Source organism: Dendrobium catenatum, unplaced genomic scaffold (genome assembly GCF_001605985.2).
Source record: "Dendrobium catenatum unplaced genomic scaffold, ASM160598v2 fragScaff_scaffold_1557, whole genome shotgun sequence".
NCBI lineage: Eukaryota > Viridiplantae > Streptophyta > Magnoliopsida > Asparagales > Orchidaceae > Dendrobium > Dendrobium catenatum.
In genome coordinates, this window is record NW_021320019.1 from 5,542,674 (window position 1) to 5,567,353 (window position 24,680).

The window sequence follows — 24,680 nt, forward strand, 5'->3', positions numbered from 1 at the left end:
TGAGAAACATTAGTATCACGCCGCAACCTATGCTCCATAACTCGCTCCCATAGTTTTAAAGTATGACACATTAACTTAATTCCTCTATAATTCGCACAATCTTGTGCATCATCTTTATTCTTAAAAATAGGAATTAACACACTCATCCTCGACTCATCTGACATCTTTTTAGTCTTCAAAATAGTATTAAAAAGTTTAGTAAGATAAAAAAAATGAAAATATTTAAATATCTTGATGATGGCGGCATTGACAGAAGAAGGTTAAAAGCCTTTCTCATGGGATGGTGAGCTTGGAAGATGGCTTGTTTTGCTTTGGGTATAATTGAGAATCATCTCCCTAATTACATGGCAAAAGATTGGCACAGTCGAATATACTAGTTGAATGTATCTAGAATACCCAGTTTAATCTCAAATTAAGTCAAAAAAGCATTTTTCAAAACCTAAAAGGTAGGTTCGCAAACTCGGAATGCACTTCATAAGATACCTTGCCAATGCATCGTTTGCAATCGACATGTAATGCTTTAAAAAAAAAACTGTGGTTTGATTCTGGTTTATACCATATGAATAATGCTTGTGCGTATGCGGTCTATAAAGCTCTAAGACATACCAATGCAAGACTAAGGAAACTGATCATAAGTTCATAACATACGAATATTACTCGACTGTCAAATATCAATAAGTTTTGTAACAATGTTGATACTTTCAAATATATTTCATGATGTATAACAAAATGAATGGCTTTAGTCTTCCATTTATATTCAATATAATTAAATGTTCATAAAAACAAATTTGAAAGGACAGAGTTCTATCCTTCTGAAGAACAAAAACCCTATAAATGAATGTAAACCAATTGATTTTGGCTTCTTCAATGAACCTTAAAATAATAGATTTCCAAACGAGTCAAACTCTGAGCTAGATAGTAAGTTAACCTTAAAATAATATAAGTTGCTGAAATCTAGAATTTGTTGAATAAACTAGAAACCTCATGTCGTAGCAGAGCGCTTCTAGCACTTAAGGATTCAATGATGACTCTTACAGCAGCATCATCGCCTTGGTTCCGTAGTGCAAATAAAGCAGCATACCTCTCATAAATTCCCTCTTCTTCATTGAGGATAACTTCCCTTAAGCAACACGGTAAAATGGGTTAAGAAGCTTCTCATAGAGAATATCCAAAAGCATTCATTCATTTAAATTTACCTTAGTTGATCAACTGAACAGTCAAGGGAAGCAGGCATGGCAGGATCTACAGTATGGAATGGTGAGACTTTAGAGGTTGTTACATCACCACTATCAATGTTTTTCTGTTCCATGATTCTTCTAAGAGCTAATTCACATGTTTCTTGCACCTCAAGTATAGGATCTTCTATTAAAGTGTCTTTCAACAGGGTAACAACTTCCTCTGAACCAATTGCTCCAAGAGCTTCAGCGGCCTAATAAAAAAAATCAGTTTATCAGCTCAGAAATAAAAATATCCTTACACAAAATTACTGATGAAGGGAGAGGAACCTCGTGGCGAACAATTGGATGTAATGAGAGATCTTTGAGAACTTCTTCTAATGCAGGAATGGCTTCAGTGTCCTGCATTTGACCAAGAGCAAATGCTGCCTCATGTGCTAGCAAATTTGAAGGATCCCTTGTAGCTGAAAGCAAAGTAGGAAACATTGAAAAAAAGAAAGAGAAATCTTGTGCAGAGCTATGAAATTCAATGCAAACTTTTTTTCTTTGCAAGCAATATCCATGAAACTATTATTTACATCACAACTATCATGATATTTGAAGTGTAGAAAGTCATATGATGCTTGTCTGAAAATTTACGAATCACATAATTCCTCACTTGCAAGGGATGTGATCCCTCCAACCCACTCCTTCCCTCCTTTTTTTTTTAATCCTTCCCGGTCCAGTTTCTCAGCATTACAGTTAATTCTAAGCCTTAAAGTTTTAGGACCTTCATAAACAAAAATAGAACAAGAATAGTCTGCCAAACAAGCTTTTTGGGCACGAACTATTTATTCAAACATATATTCAATTATTTCTCTCACGAGTTATAGCAAGAGAACCTGGATTTCAGTAATTCTGCAATCATTAAGACAAAACTAGGAAATTAGAATCTCGGCAAACAGCAATTCCAACAAAACAAGTCTTTCCATTGCCAAACGAGCTTAAAATATGAATAGTTTTGTTCATTTGTACTAGTGATGATAACTTCAAGAAAAGAAAAAAAAACTAACAAATATTAGTTGTTCAAAAAAATTGAAAAAATCAATTTCTTGAAAATGTCAGCTTGTTAAAAACACCACCAGTTTTTACAACAAACGTACAAAAAATATATATGCTTTGCATTATTTAGAAGCAAAAAAAACCTGGATATCAAGAATGGTACTTGATATGAAAATAAATTCTGAATTTTTCTTTTGCCATATATGTGATGCAAATGTAGGATGCCATAGGGTCAAGAGTTTTTAATGCAAAACTAATATAAGATGCATGAAATAATGCAAAACTCTTGATTTTAGCAATTATTAAGTATTTTTGATTTAAGTAAAAATTACATAAAAAATATTCAAGAAAAATTGTTGGACCTGATGATATTCCAATAGAGGTGTGGAAATGCTTAGGAGAATAAAGAATTTCTTGGCTTACTAAACTTTTTGATATTATTTTGAAGACTAAAAACATGTCAGATGAGTGTAGAATGAGTGTGTTGATTACTATTTTTAAGAATAAAAGTGATGCACAAGATTATGAGAATTATAGAGGAATTAAGTTAAAATGTATCATACCTTAAAACTATGGGAGAGAGTTATGGAGCATATGTTGCGGTGTGACACTAATGTTTCTCAAAATCAATTTTGATTCATGCCAGGTAGGTCTACTATGGAAGCTATTTCATTTATTGAGAGGTTTGATGGACAAGTATAGATAGAATAAAGAGCATCTACATATGATTTTTGTTGATTTGGAGAAAGCATATAATAAAGTTTTAAGAGAAGTGCTATGGACAGTTCTACATAAGAAAGGAGTTGATAATGCTCATATTCAAGTCATTAAGGATATGTATGCATAAGCTATTACTTGTGTTCAAACACAAGGTGGTTTGACCAAATATTTTCCTATTTCAGTTGGATTAAATCAAGCATCATCCTTAAGCCCATATCTTTTTGTTTTAGTCATGGATGTTCTCACTATACATTTGCAAGAAGTTGTACCTTTGCTGACGATATTCTCATTTTCCATATAGTTACTTGTAAGAGGAAAGACACAGAATGCATATTATCTCATTTTCCTCCCAGAAGTTCTTCTATATTTCGTTCTTGTTTTATCTTTTACGATTGACACTTCCGCCGAGTACCACGTCAGTTGTAATCATCTAGTTGATCGATTCTGACCAGAGTCTTATAAACCTAAGAAGATCTGCATCAGATCAGATTATCCTTGGATCGTGCATCAATAACCCTAGATAACTCCAGTCCGGAACCCTCAAACCGGATGATGATAAGGGCTCAAGCGATGCAGCGCCCACGAGAGAAACCAATCACCATTAACTTCGAAGTGTTAAATAAAACATTTAGTTAAATTTAAGTGATGAGTTGCAACAAGAATACGATCATAAAATAGGAAAAAAATTTCGCGGAAGCTCTAAAAAATAACGGAAACAATATAGAAAAAAAGCTTTGGAACCGTACCACTTACGAGGGCTTCCCTAGGACGATCACCTTTCAGATTACGGAGGGAGAAGAGAGCTCTGAAACGTTCCGCAATGGGCTGGCTCTGGTCCAGCAGCCTCTCGTATAGAAAATCCTCCAGTTCTGGAGTGCATTCAAAGGAACCGTCGCAGTCCATTGACATCAGGCTATAGAACGTAAAGGGTCCAATAAACAGAACCTTTACTTTCCCTGAAGAAAGACTAATCGAACAAGAACGCGAGAGGGGGGGAGGCGCGATCGCCGCCGAGGAATAAGTGAGAAGATTCCGGCGTCCAAGAGGGGACGATACCAACGCGGCCGGCCGGTCGCAGGAAAATCTTTCTGAGAAGAAGATTAGGACCGATCCACTGGCACGTATGCCAATTTCACCCAAATGCTTCGTATGAAAATGTATGGGTATTTACATACATATCTGATGGGGACATCAGATCCTTATGGAGAGTCTACTGCCACGATCGAGTGGTTATATTTTTGAGTCGATGTATTTTGTTTTCATGTATTTTATTATTTACTTATGAGTGTTTATTTTATTTCTCTTTGTACCCCTTTGTATGGGAATGGTCATGTGTAAGCCTAAAGGGCAATTGTGTTATGTCAGTTAGAGTCTTGTGTATGAGGCTATTTAAAGCCCATTTGTTTTATTTTCAAGCTAATGAATGATTATGAGAAAATTTTCCTGCACTTGTGTTTGCGGAGCCTTTGAGAGTTCTTGGAGAGTTTTGGAGAGATCCCTTGGAGAGGGAAATTGGCGTATCACCCACCAACCTTGGAGACGGCCGGGTTCGTGGTTTTATCTTCTTTATCTTATCATCACCTCCTCACCGAGCTTCCAAAACCCTCCACCCATCTTCCTCCCCTTCACGGTCAAAGCCCCACACCCGATCCATCATCCACTTCCCAACACCCCACGGCCAAACATCCCCAATCCCCATTTCTGCCGGCCAAGGCCCCATTGCCACCGGCCAAGGCCCCCATCAGATCATCATGGAGAGTTTACCAGCGACGTGGCCGCCGATCTACGGCCACGATCGAGTCGTTATATTTTTGAGTCAATGTATTTTGTTTTTATGCATTTTATTATTTGCTTATGAGTGTTTATTTTATTTCCCTTTGTACCCCTTTGTATGATAATGGTCATGTGTAAGCCTAAGGGCAATTGTGTCATGTCAGTTAGAGTCTTGTGTATGAGGCTATTTAAAGCCCCTTTGTTTTATTTTCAAGCTAATGAATGATGATGAATATTTTCCTGCACTTGTCTTCTTGGAGCTAATGGTAGCTTGAGAGAGAGAGAGAGAGAGAGAGAGAGAGAGTTAGAGATCTTGGTGGAGCCTAGAGAGGCCACCCGTCGTACCCAACAGTCACCACCTCCGGTGGCTCTTGGCTCCCCTCCTTCCACTCTCCATCCCCGGTAGCATTCCCCACCCGATTTCCCTTCCTTCCCCTCAATCCCCATGGCCACAGGCTCCTCCCCAAACCCTTGGCCGCCGGCCTTGGATTCCCAACCGCTGGTGTTTCCCCTTCTTGCCGCCGACCACATCACCTCTCCCCCTTCCTTTTATTTGTTTCCTATTTTGGTTTAATATATTTTGGAATACATTTTGAATTCAAATTTCAAATATTTGAAATTCAAAATATTTCCTAATATACTAATTCTATTTTAGAAAAGTCCATTATTGGGCTCCTATTTGAATTTTGATTAAGAGATGAATAAATCAATACTTTCCAATCTTAAGAATTTCAATTAGGAAGTTTACTTAACTCTCTAATTTTCCCTCCCATCACCCATGCATGCCGCCGGCCCCATAGCTCTCCCTCATCAACCCTTTTCAAATTATTTCCTAAACTCCATTCTAACTTTAGGAAATAATTTCCAAATCCTCAATTCCCTCTTAGCTGTAACCACTAGTCCCTAATTTCTTTCCTAAAACTAGAGCTTGGTTTTAGGAAATCAAAAACCCTAAACTCCTCAATCCCGCCGGCCTTCCCCTCTGTTACACGTATTCTCCCCTCCCTCTCACAACTCCTCTCCACCAGTAAATCACTTGTGATTCATGTCCATACCCTTGCTCCCCTCTAATCCATTCCTCCCAAACATTGAAAGCTAAGTTTCTTCTCAGATTTTTGAGAGGAAATTCAGGAATATTTCAGATTTCTTGAGGAAGAACCTGAACACAATTTCAGGTTTTGAAATCAACACTTAGAAGTAGACCCCCAACCCATATTCAAGAGACGTATCATATTTTGCTTCAACGGAAGCCATGGACGAAGGCGTTGGAGGCATCAAGTGGAAGATCTCCGCGTCTCCTTAAGCAAAGGTTCTCCTTTTCACTTGCATTTTATTTCTTCTAAATCTAAATTCTCATTGGATGATTGTAATCACGAAAGCGCCTTCAATTGCTCTTGCCAAGCCTAGTCATTTGTAGGAATTGAGTGTAATCTTCTATGCATCTTACGTCTCGTTGTTAAATTAGGAATTTAACTTGAAAACTACTATTCTGTATTGCTTCTATTTTCTTAATCATCTTGATAGTTCAAACTCGGAGCATGTGATTTAGACTATGCAATTGATCCACTCGTTTGTTTTAATTGTCGTTTGAAATTTGCTTGTAATTTTGTCCCGAAATTGTTCTAATTTATTAGTTGTGCAATGCCCACATGAATCCATAAGCATGTCATCTAAGTAGTCCTGCATCAATATCACTCTATTTCGTATTATTTATATATTTTAACATTCAAAATATCAATATTATAAATCTACCGCTCATATATAATTTTAACATTAAATATATCACTAATATTATCTTATAAATTTTAATATTTCATGTCAATTCCAAGTTCCTATCCTAATTTTAGTTTCATGGACTAGCTTCTTTGCCCACATTCGTCCTTGGTGTGGGAACCCTTGCCTATTTAACACTGCACCCGGGCGTCGGTGTAGTGGCCCTTGCACACTTGTCACTGTATTTAGGCCATACAGCGCGTCGCTTCCAGGGGAGGCCCTAGCATTAACACAATTTCTTAAAGGATTCATGTCATTATTGTTCGACAAGTTTTACGCTGGCTGTCGACTACCTAACGCAACCCTCCACTTTTCTCATCCAGGACTTGGGACCTGGCAACGGCAGTGTATGGCCGCAAAGGGATATTATCAAAATATATACAAAAGAAATTATATTTTTTAATAATTTAATATTAATAATATTTGTATGTAATTTAAATATTAGGCTGCAGAGTGATGACACAAAAACACCAAACTTAGCATCCAAATGGGCTAAAAAAGACTTAGAATCTTTGGCCTTTTACCTTCTTTTTCATTGAACTAACCTGTTAGGAACAAACTATTCATGAATCAAGATTCATGTATTGAGACCAGCCCAGTTTTTGAAAGCAATCAAAGCTTCCATTTTCCTCACATTCCTCTTCCTCAGCTTCTGCACCTTGAGCTTCTTGTGAGTTTCCATGAAAGCCTGCTTGTGCCTCCACTTATCAACAAATATCTTCAGTTCCTGAGCCTTCTCAATCACTTGCATTGCAGCATCAAAGAACCCTCCTTTAACCAAAGCATACAAGAATGAATCCACCAAGTCATGATCAAAGCTAATTCCTTTCCTCCTAACCTCAGTCCAAAGCAATAACACACTGAAGTATTTCTCAGCAGATACATAGCCATTAATAAGAGACAGATAAGTCTGGAAATTAGGCTCGAACCTCAGAAACACCATTCGCCGGTAAGTTCTTCGAGCATCCTCTAACCTCCCAACTTTGCAGAAGGCATGGATGATAGAGTTCCAATCATGGGGAGCAATTTGCACCCTTGGGTCATCAACGACAGAATCTAAGAAGAATGCCATGAGCTCCGGCCGGTTGTTCTCCATCAACCCGGTCATTATAGTGATGTAGCTTGTTTTAAGTTCAGGTAGTCTAGCCTCCCTCATGTCCCTGAAAAGAGAAAATGCAGATTGGAAATCTTGAACAGACATTGAAGCATCTATTAATGAATCATAGCTGCCAGTATCCAATTGAAGCCCAGAGGAGCTTATTTCAGTGACAAGCTGTGCTGCTTCTGCTGTTCTTTGACCTTTACAGTAAGCTTTCAGCATTGAAGAGTACACTCCAAGCCCAACAACAGCACCCTGAGTATTCATCTCATCAACAATACTGTGTGCCTTGTCTAAGAACCCAAGGCCAACGCAGGCATTGACAATCCCGAATCCAACCGAATTTTCGGCCACCACGGGGCACTCCATTGATGATTCCAATTCCTGGGTCTGAATGATCAGAGAAGCTACATCTTTAATCCCACCATTGTCAAGAAACGCCTTCGTAATCTCAGCAAAGGTAGTATCCCCAATAAAGGTGAGATCTTTGCATCTCTGTTCATTGAGGACTCGCAAAATAACTGAAGAGACTGACTTCAAGTGCCCAAATTTAACATATCCACTGACCAAATTCTTGAAGAATTCCCTCCTATCCTCAAACCCCAAGGCATCCATCAACTGCTCAACCTCCTGGATCCTTCCATCGAGTCCCTTGGAAGCATACAAAAACGCAAGAGAACCAAAAGTCTCAGAATCAGGAGCTAGCCCAATTGCCGACATCGTCTCTAAAACCCTCTCAGCACAAGGAACAGAACCCAACTCTCTGCAACACCCATCCAGAACCAAATTACAAGATACTAAATCGGGTTTCATAAAATCTATCCTTTCCTCAAGAGCAACCATGCAATTATCCTCAAAAACGCTCAAAAACGCCTCAAATCCTCCATTCCTTTTCGTAAGACGAAGCAGGCAACGCCCCCAGATGGAAAAAGGAGCGAAAAATCGGTTTTTGAGCATGGCTTTGACCAAAGAAAGAGCCGGGGCAGTAGATTCGGCACTGTCCAGAGAGGAGAAGAGAATCTCAAGGGATTCGAACGATAGGGATCCGGGGTTCTTTTCTAAGAGAAAGATGGAAGTGGCGAAGGCGCGTTTGAGGCTGAGGCGATTGCCTAGAGAGGAGAGGTGGGAAATGAGAGAGGCAGAGATTCGGGGAGAGGGAAAATGAGATAAAGAGGTTAGGGCTTTGAAGGACCTCCATGCTTCCTCAGTGTCATTAGACAGAAGGGAGGAATCAAGTGCCGATTCGAGAGAGATGGCGTCAACTGGCGCAAGGGCTTCGCGGGGAGTAGGTCGTGAGGAAGGAGATGGGTTGGGTTTTTTGCGGAGGGCGAAGATAGAGGGCTGGAGGAAGGAGTAGAGAGTTGGGATCTCAGAGTCCGCCGTAGAGGTGCCGCCAGCGCCGCCGCCGACGCCACCGGCGGACGACTGAGAGAAAAGAAGTCTTGGATAGTGGAATCGGAGCCGGAAATTTCTCCACATTGCCTTCAGTTCCTTTTTGGATGTTAACAGACCCTTTTTTGCATGTTAACCGGCAATGAAATCATGAAATATTATCAAAAATTTTGGGGCTTTGATTTACTAAATTTTAAGGGGCTATTTGGTAGCACTTAGGACTTGAATTAAGTAGGATTTTATAAAGCTTTTAAATCCATATTTCGAAAATCCTTAAGGGTCTAAATCTTAAAAATTATTTGGTACCATTCATGATAAATACTATTAAATTATGTTGTGATTGTTTGGCTATAGATCAGATTTAACGAACGGACTCTTCCTCATCAGCCATTGAATTCGTAAATCCGACAAAAATAGGATTTCAGAAATCTGAAATTTAGCACGAAAAGGCAAAATTTTTCATCTACGGCGGCTTTCATTTGCCGTGAGAATACCATCAACAACAAAAGTCAAGTATTACCAAGCAAAGCCTTGAATCTCACTTGTAGATTATTTCTTATGACACCCTCTTTAACTTCTCATTGTACCTTCATTCGATATAGAAAAAAACATGAATAATTTATATATTCTTAGGGGGGCATTTTACTCATTTTGATACGAAATCAAAAAAATTTAATGAATGATTTGTATTAATTCTCTCAATCATTTATTTTTTAATATATCTTGACATTTTAAAATAGTGAAATTGAGCAATTTTAGGCTTGTTCACAACAATTTTACAATAGTAAATAGACATTTAATCCAAACATATTTTTGATTAAAAATGTTTGAAAAAATTAATAATTTAAAAATTATATCAGATTAAAACAGAAAATGTAGAAATTGTGACATTAATAATCATTAGAAATAATATATGGCTTAATAATATCATCATCATTCAATTAACTAAATGTTTATTTATAATTAATTAGTTGTAAACTCATTCACTGATCTTTTTTTCAAAAAAAAAATCATGAAAATATAAAAATAAAAACCATCAAAAACAAACGAAATCTCTTTTAAAACAACAAAAAAGCAGTTTAGACTCTACAAATAGAAATCATAAAGCTCAAATATCCTTTCTTACTCAGCTACTATACATGCTGAATTTTTTAGTTCTTCAACAGCTGTGTATTAAACTGGGCATCTTCAATAGAACAAAAAAAATGAAGTATACCTGATGAAAACTTGGCAGTTGTTCGAATCTAAAGCTTAGACTTCGTTTGGAACAGCTTTTTACAGCTTTTTAAAGAAGTTTTTAAGTACAAAAATTAAAATTTTTATACTAAAAAACTGTTTTAAGCAGCAGTAAAAAAGTAGTCCCAAAAGAAGCCTTAGTAGAGTCACTGAGCTGTTTCGTGAATTTTTGAGCTCGGTTCGATCGAAATATTAGTGATTTCATGAACACAAGAGACTGATTTCTGATTGAAATTTTCACGTAGGAATTCAACTGCCATGAAAGTGAGAGCAGAGGCTGGAATATACCACATTATTCTTGGGACGCTGCCTTTGAAGAGACCGTTCACACCCTCAGCCTTCCAAATGTTTCTCAAAGCATCCAGCCAGCCGTTGTACCTACAGGAATAAGAGAATGTTTTATTGCTGATCAAACGGTCCATTTTTAGATGGTCTAATAGAATGAAGGCTTCGTTTCAGACAGCTTTTTTAAAAGTTGCTTTAAGAAACAGTACGAAAGTCGTCCCAAACGAAGCTAAACGAAATGGCGGTAACGGTTGGTTTGTTATCAGCTTTACACAAAAAGGGTGAATTTCAAATATAATATTTGAATATTAGCTATTTATAAAACTAACACCATCCAGCATTCATTTTTTAAATTATCACTGACAATTTTTTTAATGCTTCTTAAAGCAAATTTTTTTACAAAAATTAATTTTTTTGTACTAGAAACTTGCTTTAATAAGCCATAAGAAAGCAATCCCAAACAAAATCTCAATCATACTAAAGCCCCAACCTGTATTTTTCAATTTTGTCAATCTCCCAAATGCAAATACAGGAATTAGGCAGTTATAAAAAGTTGATATGAATGTTAATTGTATAAACAAGAAAGATGTTTTTTTTTGTCTGCATAAAAACCTTTTTAACAAAAGGGACATTTTATAAATAATATTTAAATCTTCATCGTTTACAAAACTAACATCTTTCTACCTCCTCATATCCTTTACCCAGAAAGATAATTTTTTAAATAACGCCTAAATCTTAACTATTTATAAAACTAACATCTACCTACCTCCACATGCATATTAGACGAAGTTAACATACCTCACAATCTATGGATAGTTTGTGAAAATCAAAGATGGTGAAATTGGGAAAGAATAAGAAAAGGAAGAAGGATAGCGCAAGAAATTTAGGCTTCATTTGGGATAGCTTTCTGACTGTTTTTTAAAGTAATTTTCTAGTATAAATTTTTCTTGAATTAGACATATTTGTGCTAAAAAATTGCTTTAGAAAACAATAAAAAAGTTGTCTCAAACGAAACCTTAAAAGTTTGGGAACCTACCTATGGATCCTGAATTGACCTATTGCAGTAAAGGATACATTCTAATAGTCGGTAGAACAGTTTAATCATTATTATAATTACCTCAAGCTAGATCCCTGTACTTGCAGTCTTGTCTTTATCACATCCAAGGGAGTTGTAAGATACGCACTTAGACCTGAAGAAAAACGATGGCTACATATAAATAACATAGTGTGAAAATATAATGAAGGATTATCAGCGGCATTTATAAAGTTGTATTTGGACCTATTATGTTATATTGATTTAATTCTTGAGCATCTAAATGATCATTAATGGCCAAATTGAGTGAGAAAAATACAAGATGTCACAATGATGTGTGTTCAAATTCTCAAGAGTTAATTGAGGGATAATTATATTAGAGGGGTGTTTTGAGTAGCTGTTAGGGAAAGTTTGTTTTGGTGGAAGAGTTCGGAAGCAGTAGAAGCTGAGTTCCAGAAGTGAGTTTCAATGATATTTGTTTGCGTTGCATGAACTTTTTATGAACTTGTTTGTACCACATCGATATCATGTTTACCCATTATCTCATTAATAATGTGTTATACATTACTATTGAGAAATAAAAGTAAATTTCAAACCAACTTTCTAGTAATATTAACTTTGAGAATATCCTCAATTATGAGGATATGAAATGATCTCTAATATAAAACTTTACAAAACAAGACACTAGAGACTTTCGTAAATCCTAATACTATATCATACGCCAACAATGTGAATAAAATTGTTCAAAAAGATTTACAATATATAAAATTAAAACCTCGCAAGAATTCAAATAATTGATCGAATATAGTTGGGGTTAGACTAATAATCTTGATAAAAAAGATGTAAAAAGTAAATTTTGGCATTAAATCTCATAGACAATTTGAGAATGTGAGGGTTTCAAGTGCGTGAGGGCATTCAGGAATACTATAGTAGATGTTAAGGCCCCAAATAATTATATGGTTAACTATTATCCAGACTTTAATGGCATTTGCTCCTGGGAGAAAATGCTAAGGCCGCAGAGCTATTTTCATGGTAAACTCGTAAGAACTGTTGGAACGTTGCTAATGAAGAACAATGAAAGAATAATAATGATTGCAAGCTTATTTCTTATGGAGAAGTGACAGAAAAAAAAAAAGCCCTCTCATATTGATCTTTCCAAAACGTAAAGCTAAACCTTACCACCAGCCAATCCTCCTAGCATAAGCCCTTCAAAAGAACTGCTAATATGCACATTTCTGCCAGGTGGCAATCTCTGTTTACCATGCTCAGCCAAATTTTTAAATGCTTCATAGAAGGTTACCTACAAGTTGTTAAGACGATTTCTATCAGAACTTGTACAGGACACATTAAGAGAGAAATTTAGTCTCATAGCACAAATTTCAGATTAATGCTTTAACCAGAATTGATGAAGTAAAAGGCTACAATTACTTGACAGAAAGAAGTTTCACAACAAAAGAATAAAAAGACGTGACAAAAGGGCTTGAGATATGTAACAGAGATGGTGCAAGACATTAAATTGGCAATATAATTATTAAAGAGATGGGATTGACATGGATTTGATGAATAATGTTATAAGCAAAGATTTCCGGATGGAAAAAAAAGAAAGAAAAATAACTAGTTAGGAAAATAATGGATCCAAAGCCTACATGAAGCTATACCATAAATTAGCTCATTTCGGCATTGTTGTTGTTTAGTCTAGAGAATTTTGTTCTTTATTTGATTGGACATGCTTGATAACTAATAAATGGGCAAAGCAACATTTTGAACCACAATACCAAGTAAGACCGCAAAACCTTGACGGATTACAGCTTTGCATACCATCAGACCAGCAAAAGGTACATCCCTTGCAAGTGTGGACCAGTACCTGAAAAAAAAATTAAGAAAACGCCTCTAAATTACAATTATAGCCTTGTCAACGACTCTATAGAAATACTTCTAAGTTACTGGCCACTGAGAGCATTTGGCAATGCAAATTTGTGGAAAGAAGAACCTTTTTGTCTATATATTGATAGAAAAAAGAAATAGCTATGCAGTAAGAAGCTAAGAGGAAGAGTAAAGGTATAAGATGAAATTAATTTCATTTCTTTCACAATATACGGTAGAGGAAGAAAACTGCATCATATAGGATTAGAGAAGGATAAAGTATAGCAAAAAGGTGATACTGTAGTTATCACCACATGGCTGTGACGTTGCAGCAGTGGTTAGTGCATGCTGTGCATGGCTAAGATGGAATAATGGGTAGTCAGTTATTATCCCCCATCAAGGTGATAATTCAAGGTTGGATTGTTAGCTTGCCCCGTACATGTTGAAATCAGGTTGTGGAGAGGGATTTGGTGAGGAGGTAAGTAAGTCTGTCTTGCATGAATGTGGAGTACTTGGATGTCTTCAGCCGTTATGTGATCGTGAATGAAATGATAGTCGATCTCAATGTGTCGTGCGGGTATGAAAAAATTGAATTACTAGTCAAGGAATTAGATGAGATATTGTCATAATAAATGGAGGTGAGTTGTGGAACAGAGAAGTTAAAATCCTGTAGTAATTGGCGAAGCCAAATAAAATCAGTTGCAGGGGCAGCTAAAGCCCTATATTCGGCCTTTATAGAGGACCAAGTGACTGTGTTACTTTTTGACACTCCAAAGATACAAGTGTGAAGCCAATAAACATGCAAAATTCTGAGGTTGATTTGTGGTTACTAAGCTCTCCTGCCCAATTAGAATCAATGTAGGTGGTGAGGGTGAGATCGCCAAGTTGAATGGAAGGCCAGAGGTGGAGGTTGCTTTGATATAGCGTAGGAGGCATTTGAGCAGGTAGAAGTGATGAATAAGGAAATTATGCATATGATGGTATAGTTGATTAGCAGCAAACGATATGTTCAAGCGAGTAATTGTAAGGTATTATAGAGATCCGGCTAACAGTCTTTAATTTGTTGGGTTGTCAAATGGTTGTTGAGGTACAGGTAAATATTTTTTTGGAGTGTAGTGGGTTGAGTATAGCAGGGCACTTAGCCATCTTGGACCTGTGAAGGATGTCCGATGCAAAGAGAGGAAGAAGTATTACAGAGAGAAGTTGATAAGGGAATACAATGACATTTTTGTTGATTTGATATTGAGGAAAGAGTAGCAGCTTAAGCGGCCCAGGCGCTTGTGACAGAGGTCTGTCACAAAGGTTCTTGTGAGAGAGCTAAAAAGGATGGTTGTTGACGGGTGGAGAAGATAGGGCATAGAAATAACTATACAGAAAGAAGATAAGAGGAAGAGTAAAGGTAAGATAAAATTAATTTCATTTCTTTCACATGTAATATAAAGGAAGAAGACTACATTTAAAAGGCTTAGTGAAGGATAAAGTGCAACAAAGATGTGATGCAACAGTTAAGCATTAGTGGTTATGATTTGTTGTATAGTTATCATCGGACAACTATGATAATGCAGCAGCATTAGTGCCAGTTGAGTATGTCAACGGATGAATGAAGCATTCTCATCAGGAGATGATATTCTTCCGCCAGGGGAGAATTAATGCAATCATGACTTATCATTTTATTTCTTTTTTCCTTATGTTTTTGGATGCTACATAAGTTTATTTTGTATAGCCGTATGATAGAAAACAACCCATGATCATGCTTGAATTTGGTGGTCTTAGGTAGTTTCACTCTTTGGTTTCCACTTGTATTAATCTGCTTCTTTGGTGGTTAGTTGGGTATTTATTTTGGGTTGTTTTGCTTATTGGGCTTGGCCCAACTCTTTCCCTATGCTGGTTGTTTTTCCCATGTTATTGTCCCGTTTTCCCGGTTGCTAGTTGTCCCTATGCTGGTTGTTTTTTCCCATGATGTTATCATGTTTTCCCTGTTGTTGGCTTTCCCTATGCTAGTTGTTTTCCCCATGTTGTTGTCATGTTTCTCCCATATTGTTGTCATGTTTCTCCCTTGTTGCTGGTTGTTCGGTTTCCACCTTGTCGTTTTCCTATATTAAGTGCATTAATTCCTCATTAGACGGGATAACTTTAGAGGATTCTATTGGTTGTTTGGGTGACATAATTAAGTGAGCAATTTATGGCCATTTTCCCCTTCTTCTCCTATATATATGGGTTGTTTTGCTGCTAGAAGGGGTTGGTGGTTATTGTTGCTGGTGTAATCACACTAAAACCTGCGGAACCTGCGGTTTATTTAGTTTCCAAACTATCTTCTTCTACCTTACTTCTTCTATTTCGTCTGTCTTCTATCTAATCTTCTCTCCACGATTTCCTTTCCACTTGTATCTTTCTTCTTCAAATATTGTGAGTGCAAGATGTTATTGTGCCCCGTTTGTTGGTATTTGTCGAAGGAGCGCTGACTTGAGCTGGATAATAATTTCTGTGGCAAACCACTAGTTTGATTTTTCTATTGAGCACCATTCTCTATTATCGTGATTTGCATGTGATGTTACCTTACAAGGTTGTTCTAAGGATATTTTAATTTAGTCGTTTAGTTATTTTATGTGCCTTTTTATCAAATTTTTAAGTTTTGTTTCCTATTTAGTTTTTAATATTTGTGTATGTTTATGTTATATTGAAAGGGAGCGTTGTCAATTGCATTCATAGTATTCTCTTATTGTTTTAGAACCTAGATTGCATCACTCACACAGCTCATTAGTCGAGGGCTTGCGGGAGCTTGTAGGCCGCAAATAATGTCAATGTCAAGCAAACATCAAAGGCTTTAACTATGAAGTCTAGCTCCACCACCATGTGACTCACAGTTCGCCATAAATCGCCCTACATTCAAGGAAAATTGAAACGCCAAAATCCACCTAGCTAAACTAAAACGCCAAAACAAACCTAGCTCAATTGAAACGTCGAAATCCCCCTAACATTTGTAAATTAATTCGGTTAAAAATCACTACTTAAAGAAAGTGCAAATTTTATTCCCCGAAATAGATGCCAATTTTACCATCTTAAAGTGCAAAAATTAGAGAGGATCCTACATCTAATGTCTCTCAACCATTGTCTTCTTGAAATAATCTTTTGGACTGCAATATATGCATAATATCTTTTGTTGAATTATCATAAAATAATTTAAAATAATTAAATATAAATTAAGAAGATATACAAAATGATTTGAACAATATACCATGCTACAAATACTAAACCAATTGTCAAGATGCAACCAAATTTTTAATTTTGAATCACAAAATTTAACTGAATCGAAATATTTTACATTGGTTTCTTGATCACATAGTTTTCTAAATGATAAAATGGCTAAAATTCTGATAAAACAAAGATCCAATAAATTTGACATAACAATAAATTTATATTGTCGGTGGGATAAAGGCTTGTTGTTATTGTATGTCCCCAAAAAGCTGAGATAAGGATGAAAAGAACCTGAAATAAATAAATCATACGACTGAATATCATCAAAGAATAGTCGTAACAAAAGCAGAATGACTCATGCAAATGCATGCGCACGCACGCGGGCACAAAAGACATGAAACGGAGGAAAGCAGAGACAAAGAGATCCTGGGAGGGAAGAAAGAGGAAGTGGAAGGAGGAAAACAGAGACAGAGAGATCCTGGGAGGGAAGAAAGAGGGAGTGGAAGAGTGATCATGTTGAAACTTTGAAGGGATTTAAAAAAAATTGTTAAAAAACATTACCCTGCATATAATCCCTTTACGCCATGTTGCTTCCAAATTGAGTGGCCCGCCTGAAACATTCCTGTATAGTAACCATACATCTGTGCCCCACATTTTTGGGAGGAATTTTCTTTTAGCACTGTAGAACTCCAAGAATTTTTTGTCCCTTGAACCTGCATCCGTTGCTTTATTACTTCACAGGGAACGTACACAAATGAGCCAATTGTGTCACCTGCAAATAAAAGAAAAAATAACGGGCATATGAATGTTCAATTTCATTGTTTCGAAAGATATATATTGAAAAGTGGAAATGTTTCTTCTGTTACAGTACAATCAAAGCATAGTGTTGATCCACAATTCCACATAAATATTTAGTTCCTTGTCCATAATCCAATTCGAATTCCAAATCATTTTTAAACTGATATTATGAAAAAAACAAGATAAAAATACACTTTGGTATGTTACGTGCACAATTTTTCGATCCTAACAAGATGAAAAGTAATATAATAAACATATACCCTTGAAAAAATCTCAAATCAATTAATTAAACATAAAAATAATAATTATATATACTTTTCTAAGCTTTCGGAGGATCATATCAATGAAAATAATCTTTGAAGCATTGAAGAGAAAAACATTTCTTACCAATGGCTCCAGCAATAAAGTGTGCCCAGTGGCCACCAAGGTTAGGATTCACAATCTCTATCCATCGTTTTGTCGATTCAATAACACCAAAGTATGTTGCTCCTGTTGCAAGTGATCCTGTTACCCCAGGAGCGACGCCCCGATAAAATCCTAAATAAAAACCAAATGCATAAAAATGGTCATATATTTTGGAATTATATCAATCCCAAGAAATGCACAAATGAAAACTTTCTCCATAAACAAAATTTATGCACATGATTTCAACAAGAAAATTTGTATGCAATAGAAAGAGATGAACACAAATCGACTTTAAAATAATGTGTCCCTCAAGCAAAGGTAATCACGATGGCAAGGCATGTTGGCCCATGAAATACTTAAAACTTTATATCCACTTAAAAGTACAAATAGTTGAACTCTATGCACACGGAGCTTGAAATAAGAAGTATAATATCCTCCTTTAAAAATAGGGCAATTGCATAAAATGAGATTATTTTATTCGAAAGTTTAGGTTCATTGTTAGAATGCAAAAAAGCATAGGACATACAACAGTAATAGTCGAGCTTATACGAAATTACTAAGATCAAAGATCTACCTTTTATACCATCGGAAGCCCAAACAGCTTGGATCATCTGCAATATATTCTTTTGCCCTTGATTCCCAGTGATTATAGCCTGGCTCTGAATCCTTGTCTTTACAGTGTCAATCGGGTGCATCATGCCTTCCCCAAAAGCCCCAGCTAAAGCACCCCAGCCAAACTCTCTCCATACTATAAAACTTATTAACATAGTTAAGCCACATAATAAAGACATAGAGTCCTTCAAATCAATCTCAATGTCCACCCCAACATTTTAGAAGTGAATAGAAAACTCTGGTGCAAAGGCCTTATAAAGTCATATCACATTGCATAGCACATATGCTATTTTAAAAAATGTGCAAATTTTCAAAATATCATAAATAATTTATTAATGCAAAATAAATTATCAACATCTTATAAACAGAACATGATATTGTTTGAAAGTTAATGAAAAGCACAATATTTCCAATGTTGACCCTTTTGAGAAATTTTTCACTAAAATTTTGACAATTTTCTATTTCCTCTGGCTAATGAATGTAGCATAAATTGAACAATTAAACAACAATAATCAAAGAAACTCAACCAATCTCCTTTCTACCCGCCGGCCACCCTAGTCCCGCCGGCCGGCCACCTTGCCGCCGCCGGTCTCCCTCCCTCTCCACCACTCCTCCCTAGGGGTGTCAATTCGGGTCAACGGGTCGGGTTCGGGTCGAACCCGAAACTGACCCGGCACTGTTCGGGTCAACCCGAACCCGACCCGTTTTTAAAAACGGGTCAGGTTTCTGGACCCGAACCCGACCCGATTCGGGTCCGGGTCAACCCGACCCGACACGAATGACCCGGAATTGACCCAAAATTGCTAATTTTCGGGTCAAAAATCGGGTCAATCTCGGGTTTTCGGGTCAAAATCGGGTCAAAAACGGGTCAATCTCGGGTTTTCGGGTCAAAAATGAGTTTTCGTGTCACTTTCGGGTCACTTTCGGGTCAATTTCGGGTTGGCGGGTCAACCCGAACCCGACCCGATTTTTAAAACGGGTTGATTTCATGAACCCGAACCCGACCCGTTTCGGGTTTGGGTTGAACCGAACCCGGATTTTTCCGGGTCGGGTTCGGGTCGTGTTTCGTGTCGTGTCAAAAATTGACACCCCTACTCCTCCCCATCTCCTCCCCCCAATTCCTCATTGAAATTTGATTTTCAAATTTCACTTTCTTTCCAAATTTGGAAATTTTATTTATGGAAAGTTTTAGAATGAATCCTAAAAAAAAAATGAAATTGGATTTATTTTCAAACTTTCCTAGTCATCAAATTCTATTTGGAAACCTCTCTCCCTCTCTCCCTAGCCATGCCGCCGGCCCCTATGGGGGAATTTCATTAATTGCTCAATTAACTCCCTAATCCTATTTGAAATTAAAATTAGGATCAAATATTTTTCCCTCCACTTGTACTAAAACTGAGAAAATTTCAGTTTTTTTTTTTATTCCCTAAACCCCTCTCTTCCTACCGCCGGCCCCCCTTAGCATCTCCCTAATTGATTTTCATTTAATGCTTTGATTGCATTAATTGGAAATTCAAAATCCCTAATTTTTCCCTCCCAATTTCATCAAACTGAAATTAAACTTCAGTTTTGGTCTCAAGCAAACCCGCCCCTCACCCTTGCTCTACCGCCAGCCCTCCTCTTCCCCCTCCAAGCCGCCGCTCCTCTCTCCCTCCCATTGGAGATCTCTTGCGGCGACCACCCGTTTTCACTTACAAGAATGCATGGACGAACCCGAGTGGAACTTCGGGTTTGAGTACCACAACAACGGAAGGGTTAACATCCTCAGATCACAGTTCTTCGACGTCGGCTTTGACTTCGACGACACCGTAGAAGAATACTTGGACCGGATCCTACCAACGCTAGTGGACTCCATCGACGACCACTTCTCCGTCTACACGTGGATCATCAAAGGTCGATCTACCGTGCTCCCTCCACCTCCGAGATCCTTCCCCACGGCGACGTTCCTTGGCTCCTCCTCGTGGCAACCTCCGTACTAGTTTGGACGATCTTCCGCCGCTCAACGTAGGAAAGAGAGAAAAAGGTCTCAAGGTGTGAACAACTCTTTATTACTTGTGGGATTCAAGTTACTAGTTTTTAACGTTATTATTTTCCTTGTATTAGATTAAATCGTTCGGCTATCTTCTTTTATTGTAATTCTTTTGCCTAAGCAAAGCGGAACTCTACGAGCTCTTGAAACCGATTTGAATTTGAAGTATGAAATTATAAATGGTTAAGCTTTAATTAATTTTCTTTTCTTAACTCACGTGTAACTCAAACCATGCATCACATCAATTGCAATCAATAAAGCAAGAAGATACACAACTAATACTAATTAAAAAGTGTAAGATATATGCTCTATAAACTATAGCGCACATTACAAGCACAATTTTGCTTTATAGTGCCTTGTTATTTAAATAGCACATGAAGTGCTCTACACTGCACTATGGGCTATAACGCTTGCTATGTTGTGCCTTTTACAGATGTATCCACATTTCCAAAAAATTCTGATAAGAGCCAACTCTCCTATGGAAATAATGCAAGAAAATCTAATATACAAAACATGATGCCAACTTCTATTTATGCAACTTGAAACATATCCATCATAAAATTGCTTGTTCCAACAATGTACTATAATTAAGCCAAAAGGTAGATAGACAACCAAAAATTAAAATAGCAAAGAAACAACATCCCTCCATCTCCTCATTTTGCATTTATATGCCTTTTACACTTGTCCGTCAATTTACAGCCCATGGATTGGATATAATTAGACAGTCAAATGAGCTCAACATTAAAGAAAGCTTATAGTTGAAGGGACAATTTGTTTGACTGCAAGTATTTGAAAGTTCTCAATTTCGGAAATGAGGCACATTAAACAATAATATTTATTTGTTTAACATGAACTTATTCCCTAAGAACTCAATTTATGTATTTGACCATGATGGAGTAAGTTTCATTTTTTTCATCATCCATAATATTTCTCATTATTTTATGATTATTATAGGTAAAGTTTTGTTCTAAATATAAATCCCATCATTTTAAATTCATTCTAATGTCACTGAATAAAAAGTATATTTGTTGGTTGTTTCATTGCATTCATGATTGAAACACAATTTTTATTTGTTTTTTAATGTTAATTTGAAAAATAAGAACTCCAATTAAGGGGTTCCAGTCAAACAAACGCTTATACTCACTCTGTGACCGGGATTCCGTCGCCTCCGGACATTACAAGGAAACAAATTTGTCCTAACTTAAGCTTCCAATACCTGAAATGGAAATAAAAAGAAAACCTATAATAGTCGATGATAAGAACAACAGTACTTGCCAAAGGAACAATCCGGTGGTCTCCTTTGAAAGTTGAGCCCCGTGGAAGAAGCAGACGCCTCCATAGCCACCGGTAAAGAGCGCCGGAGAGATAAAAAGTTATCATGAAAATCAACTCTCCTATAACAAATGAAATACGAAAATCTCGTAGTTGAATCACGCTGCAGTTATCTATCATTACGACCAGCCTTCTATGAATTTTATCCATCCATCTTGAAAGGCAGACCAAATTTTGAGACACAGCAGTAAAACCAGAGTTTTCAATCCCCTTGTAACAGTGTACGATTCCTTATAGTTTTCAGGCAATTTCTATAGAGTGACCTGGCTACATCTCTATTGCAATAACTGAAACTTCAATGCTCTCAAATGGAAAGAAAAGGAAATCTAGAGTAGCAAAAGATAAGGAGAAGAGTACTTGCCAAATAAGTTATCCGGTTGTCTCTTCGAGTGATTGAGCCCCGTAGAAGAAGATGATTCCTTCATGGCCACCGTAAACGAGAAACAGAGAACAACGGTGCTTGTCTCTCTCTGGCTGTATCTGCAATTTTCGATTCTGTTTCTAGGGTTTAAAAACCAGCGCGTTTACGAAGACGGTCGTACGAGGGAAGGCCGCTGTCCGCATAATGGAAAAACGAAAAGGAGAGCGAGTATTCAATGGTAGCGACAAAAGTATTATTAGCCCAATATATTTTGAGAAAATGGTTTTAAAGCTCATTTGTAGGGAAGATTGTTATGATTGGTCTCCAGACTCCACATAAAATAATTTCTCTATTTTTAAGTTTTATTTTTTAATAGGGACATTTGCTTTTTGTAGGGGTGTCAACTTTTGACACGACCCGAAAACCCGACTCGGACCCGACCCGGAAAATCCGGGTTGAACCCGACCCGTTTGATAAACGGGTCGGGTTCGGGTTCGTAGATTTGACCCGTTTGATTAAACGGGTAGGGTCGGGTTGACCCGGCGGGTTGCCAGGTCAACCCGACAACCCGTTTAATTTAAAAAAATTTGAAATTTCCTCAAACGTAGAAAAATATATTTACTATTCTATTTCTTGAAAATTATGCCTCAAAATTTCCTTCAAATTAAAATGAATATTTTAACATAAAATTTTAATATGAATATTTTAGTTATATTTTTATTATTAAAATAAAAATTTAATAAATAATATCATTTGTTTAATTTTTTTAAATAATTAATTAAAAACTAATTAATTGACATTTAAAAGAAAACCTCTTTGTTATAAGATTTTTATTTAGAATTATTTGATGAACTTTAAGAGGATAAGAAATAAACAAGATTGAATATAAGATATGTGAAACATCAATATACCATAATTTTAATCAAAATGTTCCAACCTTGATTTAGTTAAGGCCTTATAGTTGTTAATTTTTATTTGAGATTAATATATAATTAATTAATCAAAATTTTTATTATATTCATTTCAAAGAAAATATAATGACTATAAAATTTATCTCTATCCAATTTATATTAAAATATCCTCAACATTAGTACAAAGCTAATATTTAAAGTTGTCAGTCCTGCCTAATAAAAAGCAACTAACAACTCAAATTTGACTGAAATCTCATGGTATAGAGCCTATTGAAGGCTTGATTTTAAATTAAAATTTAAAGCATGTGTCAAATATTAAAGGACCTGTCAAGTTAAATATATGGCTATTTAAAAATGTATATCATGAGAACAATAGATGTTAGTATAGATCGAATACTTAGCTGAATATGTTGAATCCAAAGTCATAATATAATAATGATTAATATGGCTCTAGTTATGAATTAATAACAAATTATAATAAATAATTATTTAAGCATGATTAACACATTTTTAGCATTAAAAAATAATTATTTCTAATGTCTCCAACAAGATTTTAGCAAGATTAGTTATAATCCTCATTACGTTACCAAAGCATGATATAGCCGTAGAGATAATTTTTAATCTTTTGTTCTACTCTTTTCATGTTTTAACCTGTCAATATCGAACCCCATTAACAACATCATACAACAAAATCAACATCAAATATGCAAAAATCTGATCTTCAAAAATTCTTATTCATAATAAAAAGAAAATCTTAAGTACTTTAGATGTCCTAAATACAACATAAAATCTCACAAAGCAACGAAACAACCACAAGCTACAACCAGCAAAATTCTTACTATTGGATTATTATATCCACCCTCTTCAACGAATCTCTTCTAAAGTAGAAGAAAGTTTGACAGACAAATGCATCTATTATAGTCTCCTCCCCCTTCTGCTATTAGTGAGAATTGGGGTCACATCCTCTTCAAGTAAATAAATATAAATATATTATGCAATGCCACTATAAACCCTTAAGTTTTAATCCAAAAAACTAAGATTAAATTTATTACTTGGAATTTGAAAGCTTTTAATCAAATTGCTAGATAATAAATGAAGATGAAAATCTGGAGCAACTAACTTAGGTGTGGCAAAAAGGATAATATAAGGATGGGTGTGGAAAAATTAGGAAGCATAGAGTCCCATGTATTGGATTGTCCAAACAAAATTTCTTCAAGTGATGATAAATTACTACGCTTGTATCCAATACCATTGCATCATATCATGTGTGCTTGTAAAAAAAGTAGTAATGTAGTATACTGGTGAGAAAAAAATAAAGACCCTATGTTTGTCTAAATCAATATGCAAAATAGATCCATCATACTTCCATATATGTAAGCTTCATACTTGAAATAAATTTCTTAATTTTCCCTATTTCTCATAAACTTTAACATCATATTCACACAAGTCCTGCTTCCAAGGTTCATAATGTTCCGCTATCCTTATTTTTTTAGTTCATGACTCATAGATCTCAATAACACTTTCAAATAATCTGCTATCTTCTAACTAGCCTCAACATTCATTGCTATTATAGAATCACAAATAAAGCAAAAAAAGAATAAATGAGAATCCTCATATGCATCACTAACTAAGCAAAGATGATGTGTG

General features: G+C 36.2%; 3 protein-coding genes across 3 annotated transcripts in view; all 3 read right to left on the reverse strand.

Annotated features, from left to right (window-relative positions):
- The window catches only part of LOC110111583 (deoxyhypusine hydroxylase-B), a 9,705-nt gene extending 5,639 nt beyond the window's left edge, over positions 1 to 4,066 (reverse strand). The window contains exons 1-4 of the mRNA XM_020843510.2: positions 3,683 to 4,066; positions 1,506 to 1,639; positions 1,197 to 1,429; positions 982 to 1,120 (exon numbers count right to left, since the gene is read on the reverse strand). Of these exons, the coding sequence (XP_020699169.1) occupies positions 982 to 1,120; positions 1,197 to 1,429; positions 1,506 to 1,639; positions 3,683 to 3,845 (669 nt within the window). The 5' untranslated portion in view covers positions 3,846 to 4,066. The remainder of the gene's footprint in view (positions 1 to 981; positions 1,121 to 1,196; positions 1,430 to 1,505; positions 1,640 to 3,682) is intronic.
- A 2,916-nt stretch (positions 4,067 to 6,982) lies between these two features.
- Positions 6,983 to 9,075, reverse strand: LOC110111582 (pentatricopeptide repeat-containing protein At1g69290). Its single transcript, XM_020843509.2, has one exon. It carries the CDS (start codon positions 9,058 to 9,060, stop codon positions 7,060 to 7,062), a length of 2,001 nt encoding a protein of 666 aa, XP_020699168.1. The 5' UTR covers positions 9,061 to 9,075; the 3' UTR covers positions 6,983 to 7,059.
- Positions 9,076 to 10,011: 936 nt separating this feature from the next.
- On the reverse strand, positions 10,012 to 22,358 carry LOC110111581 (mitochondrial substrate carrier family protein E). The gene is made up of 8 exons (XM_020843508.2): positions 22,123 to 22,358; positions 18,363 to 18,536; positions 17,771 to 17,920; positions 17,147 to 17,357; positions 13,346 to 13,391; positions 12,707 to 12,827; positions 11,612 to 11,684; positions 10,012 to 10,587 (listed from the first exon to the last, which is right to left on the reverse strand). The coding sequence occupies exons 1-8, from the start codon at positions 22,184 to 22,186 to the stop codon at positions 10,356 to 10,358; spliced, it is 1,071 nt and encodes a 356-aa protein (XP_020699167.1). The 5' UTR covers positions 22,187 to 22,358; the 3' UTR covers positions 10,012 to 10,355.
- Between the last annotated feature and the right edge of the window lie 2,322 nt (positions 22,359 to 24,680).

Bases quoted from the DNA above. Each gene is read 5' to 3' on its own strand.
- LOC110111581 (XM_020843508.2), bottom strand. From the start codon at position 22,186: ATGAAGGAATCATCTTCTTCTACGGGGCTCAATCACTCGAAGAGACAA. The intron at 17,358-17,770 runs GTAAGAAATGTT...TTTTATTTGCAG, and splicing joins CTTTATTGCTGGAGCCATTG to GTGACACAATTGGCTCATTT. The intron at 11,685-12,706 runs GTAAGGTTTAGC...GTTTTTCTTCAG, and splicing joins GCTAGGAGGATTGGCTGGTG to GTCTAAGTGCGTATCTTACA.
- LOC110111582 (XM_020843509.2), bottom strand. From the start codon at position 9,060: ATGTGGAGAAATTTCCGGCTCCGATTCCACTATCCAAGACTTCTTTTC.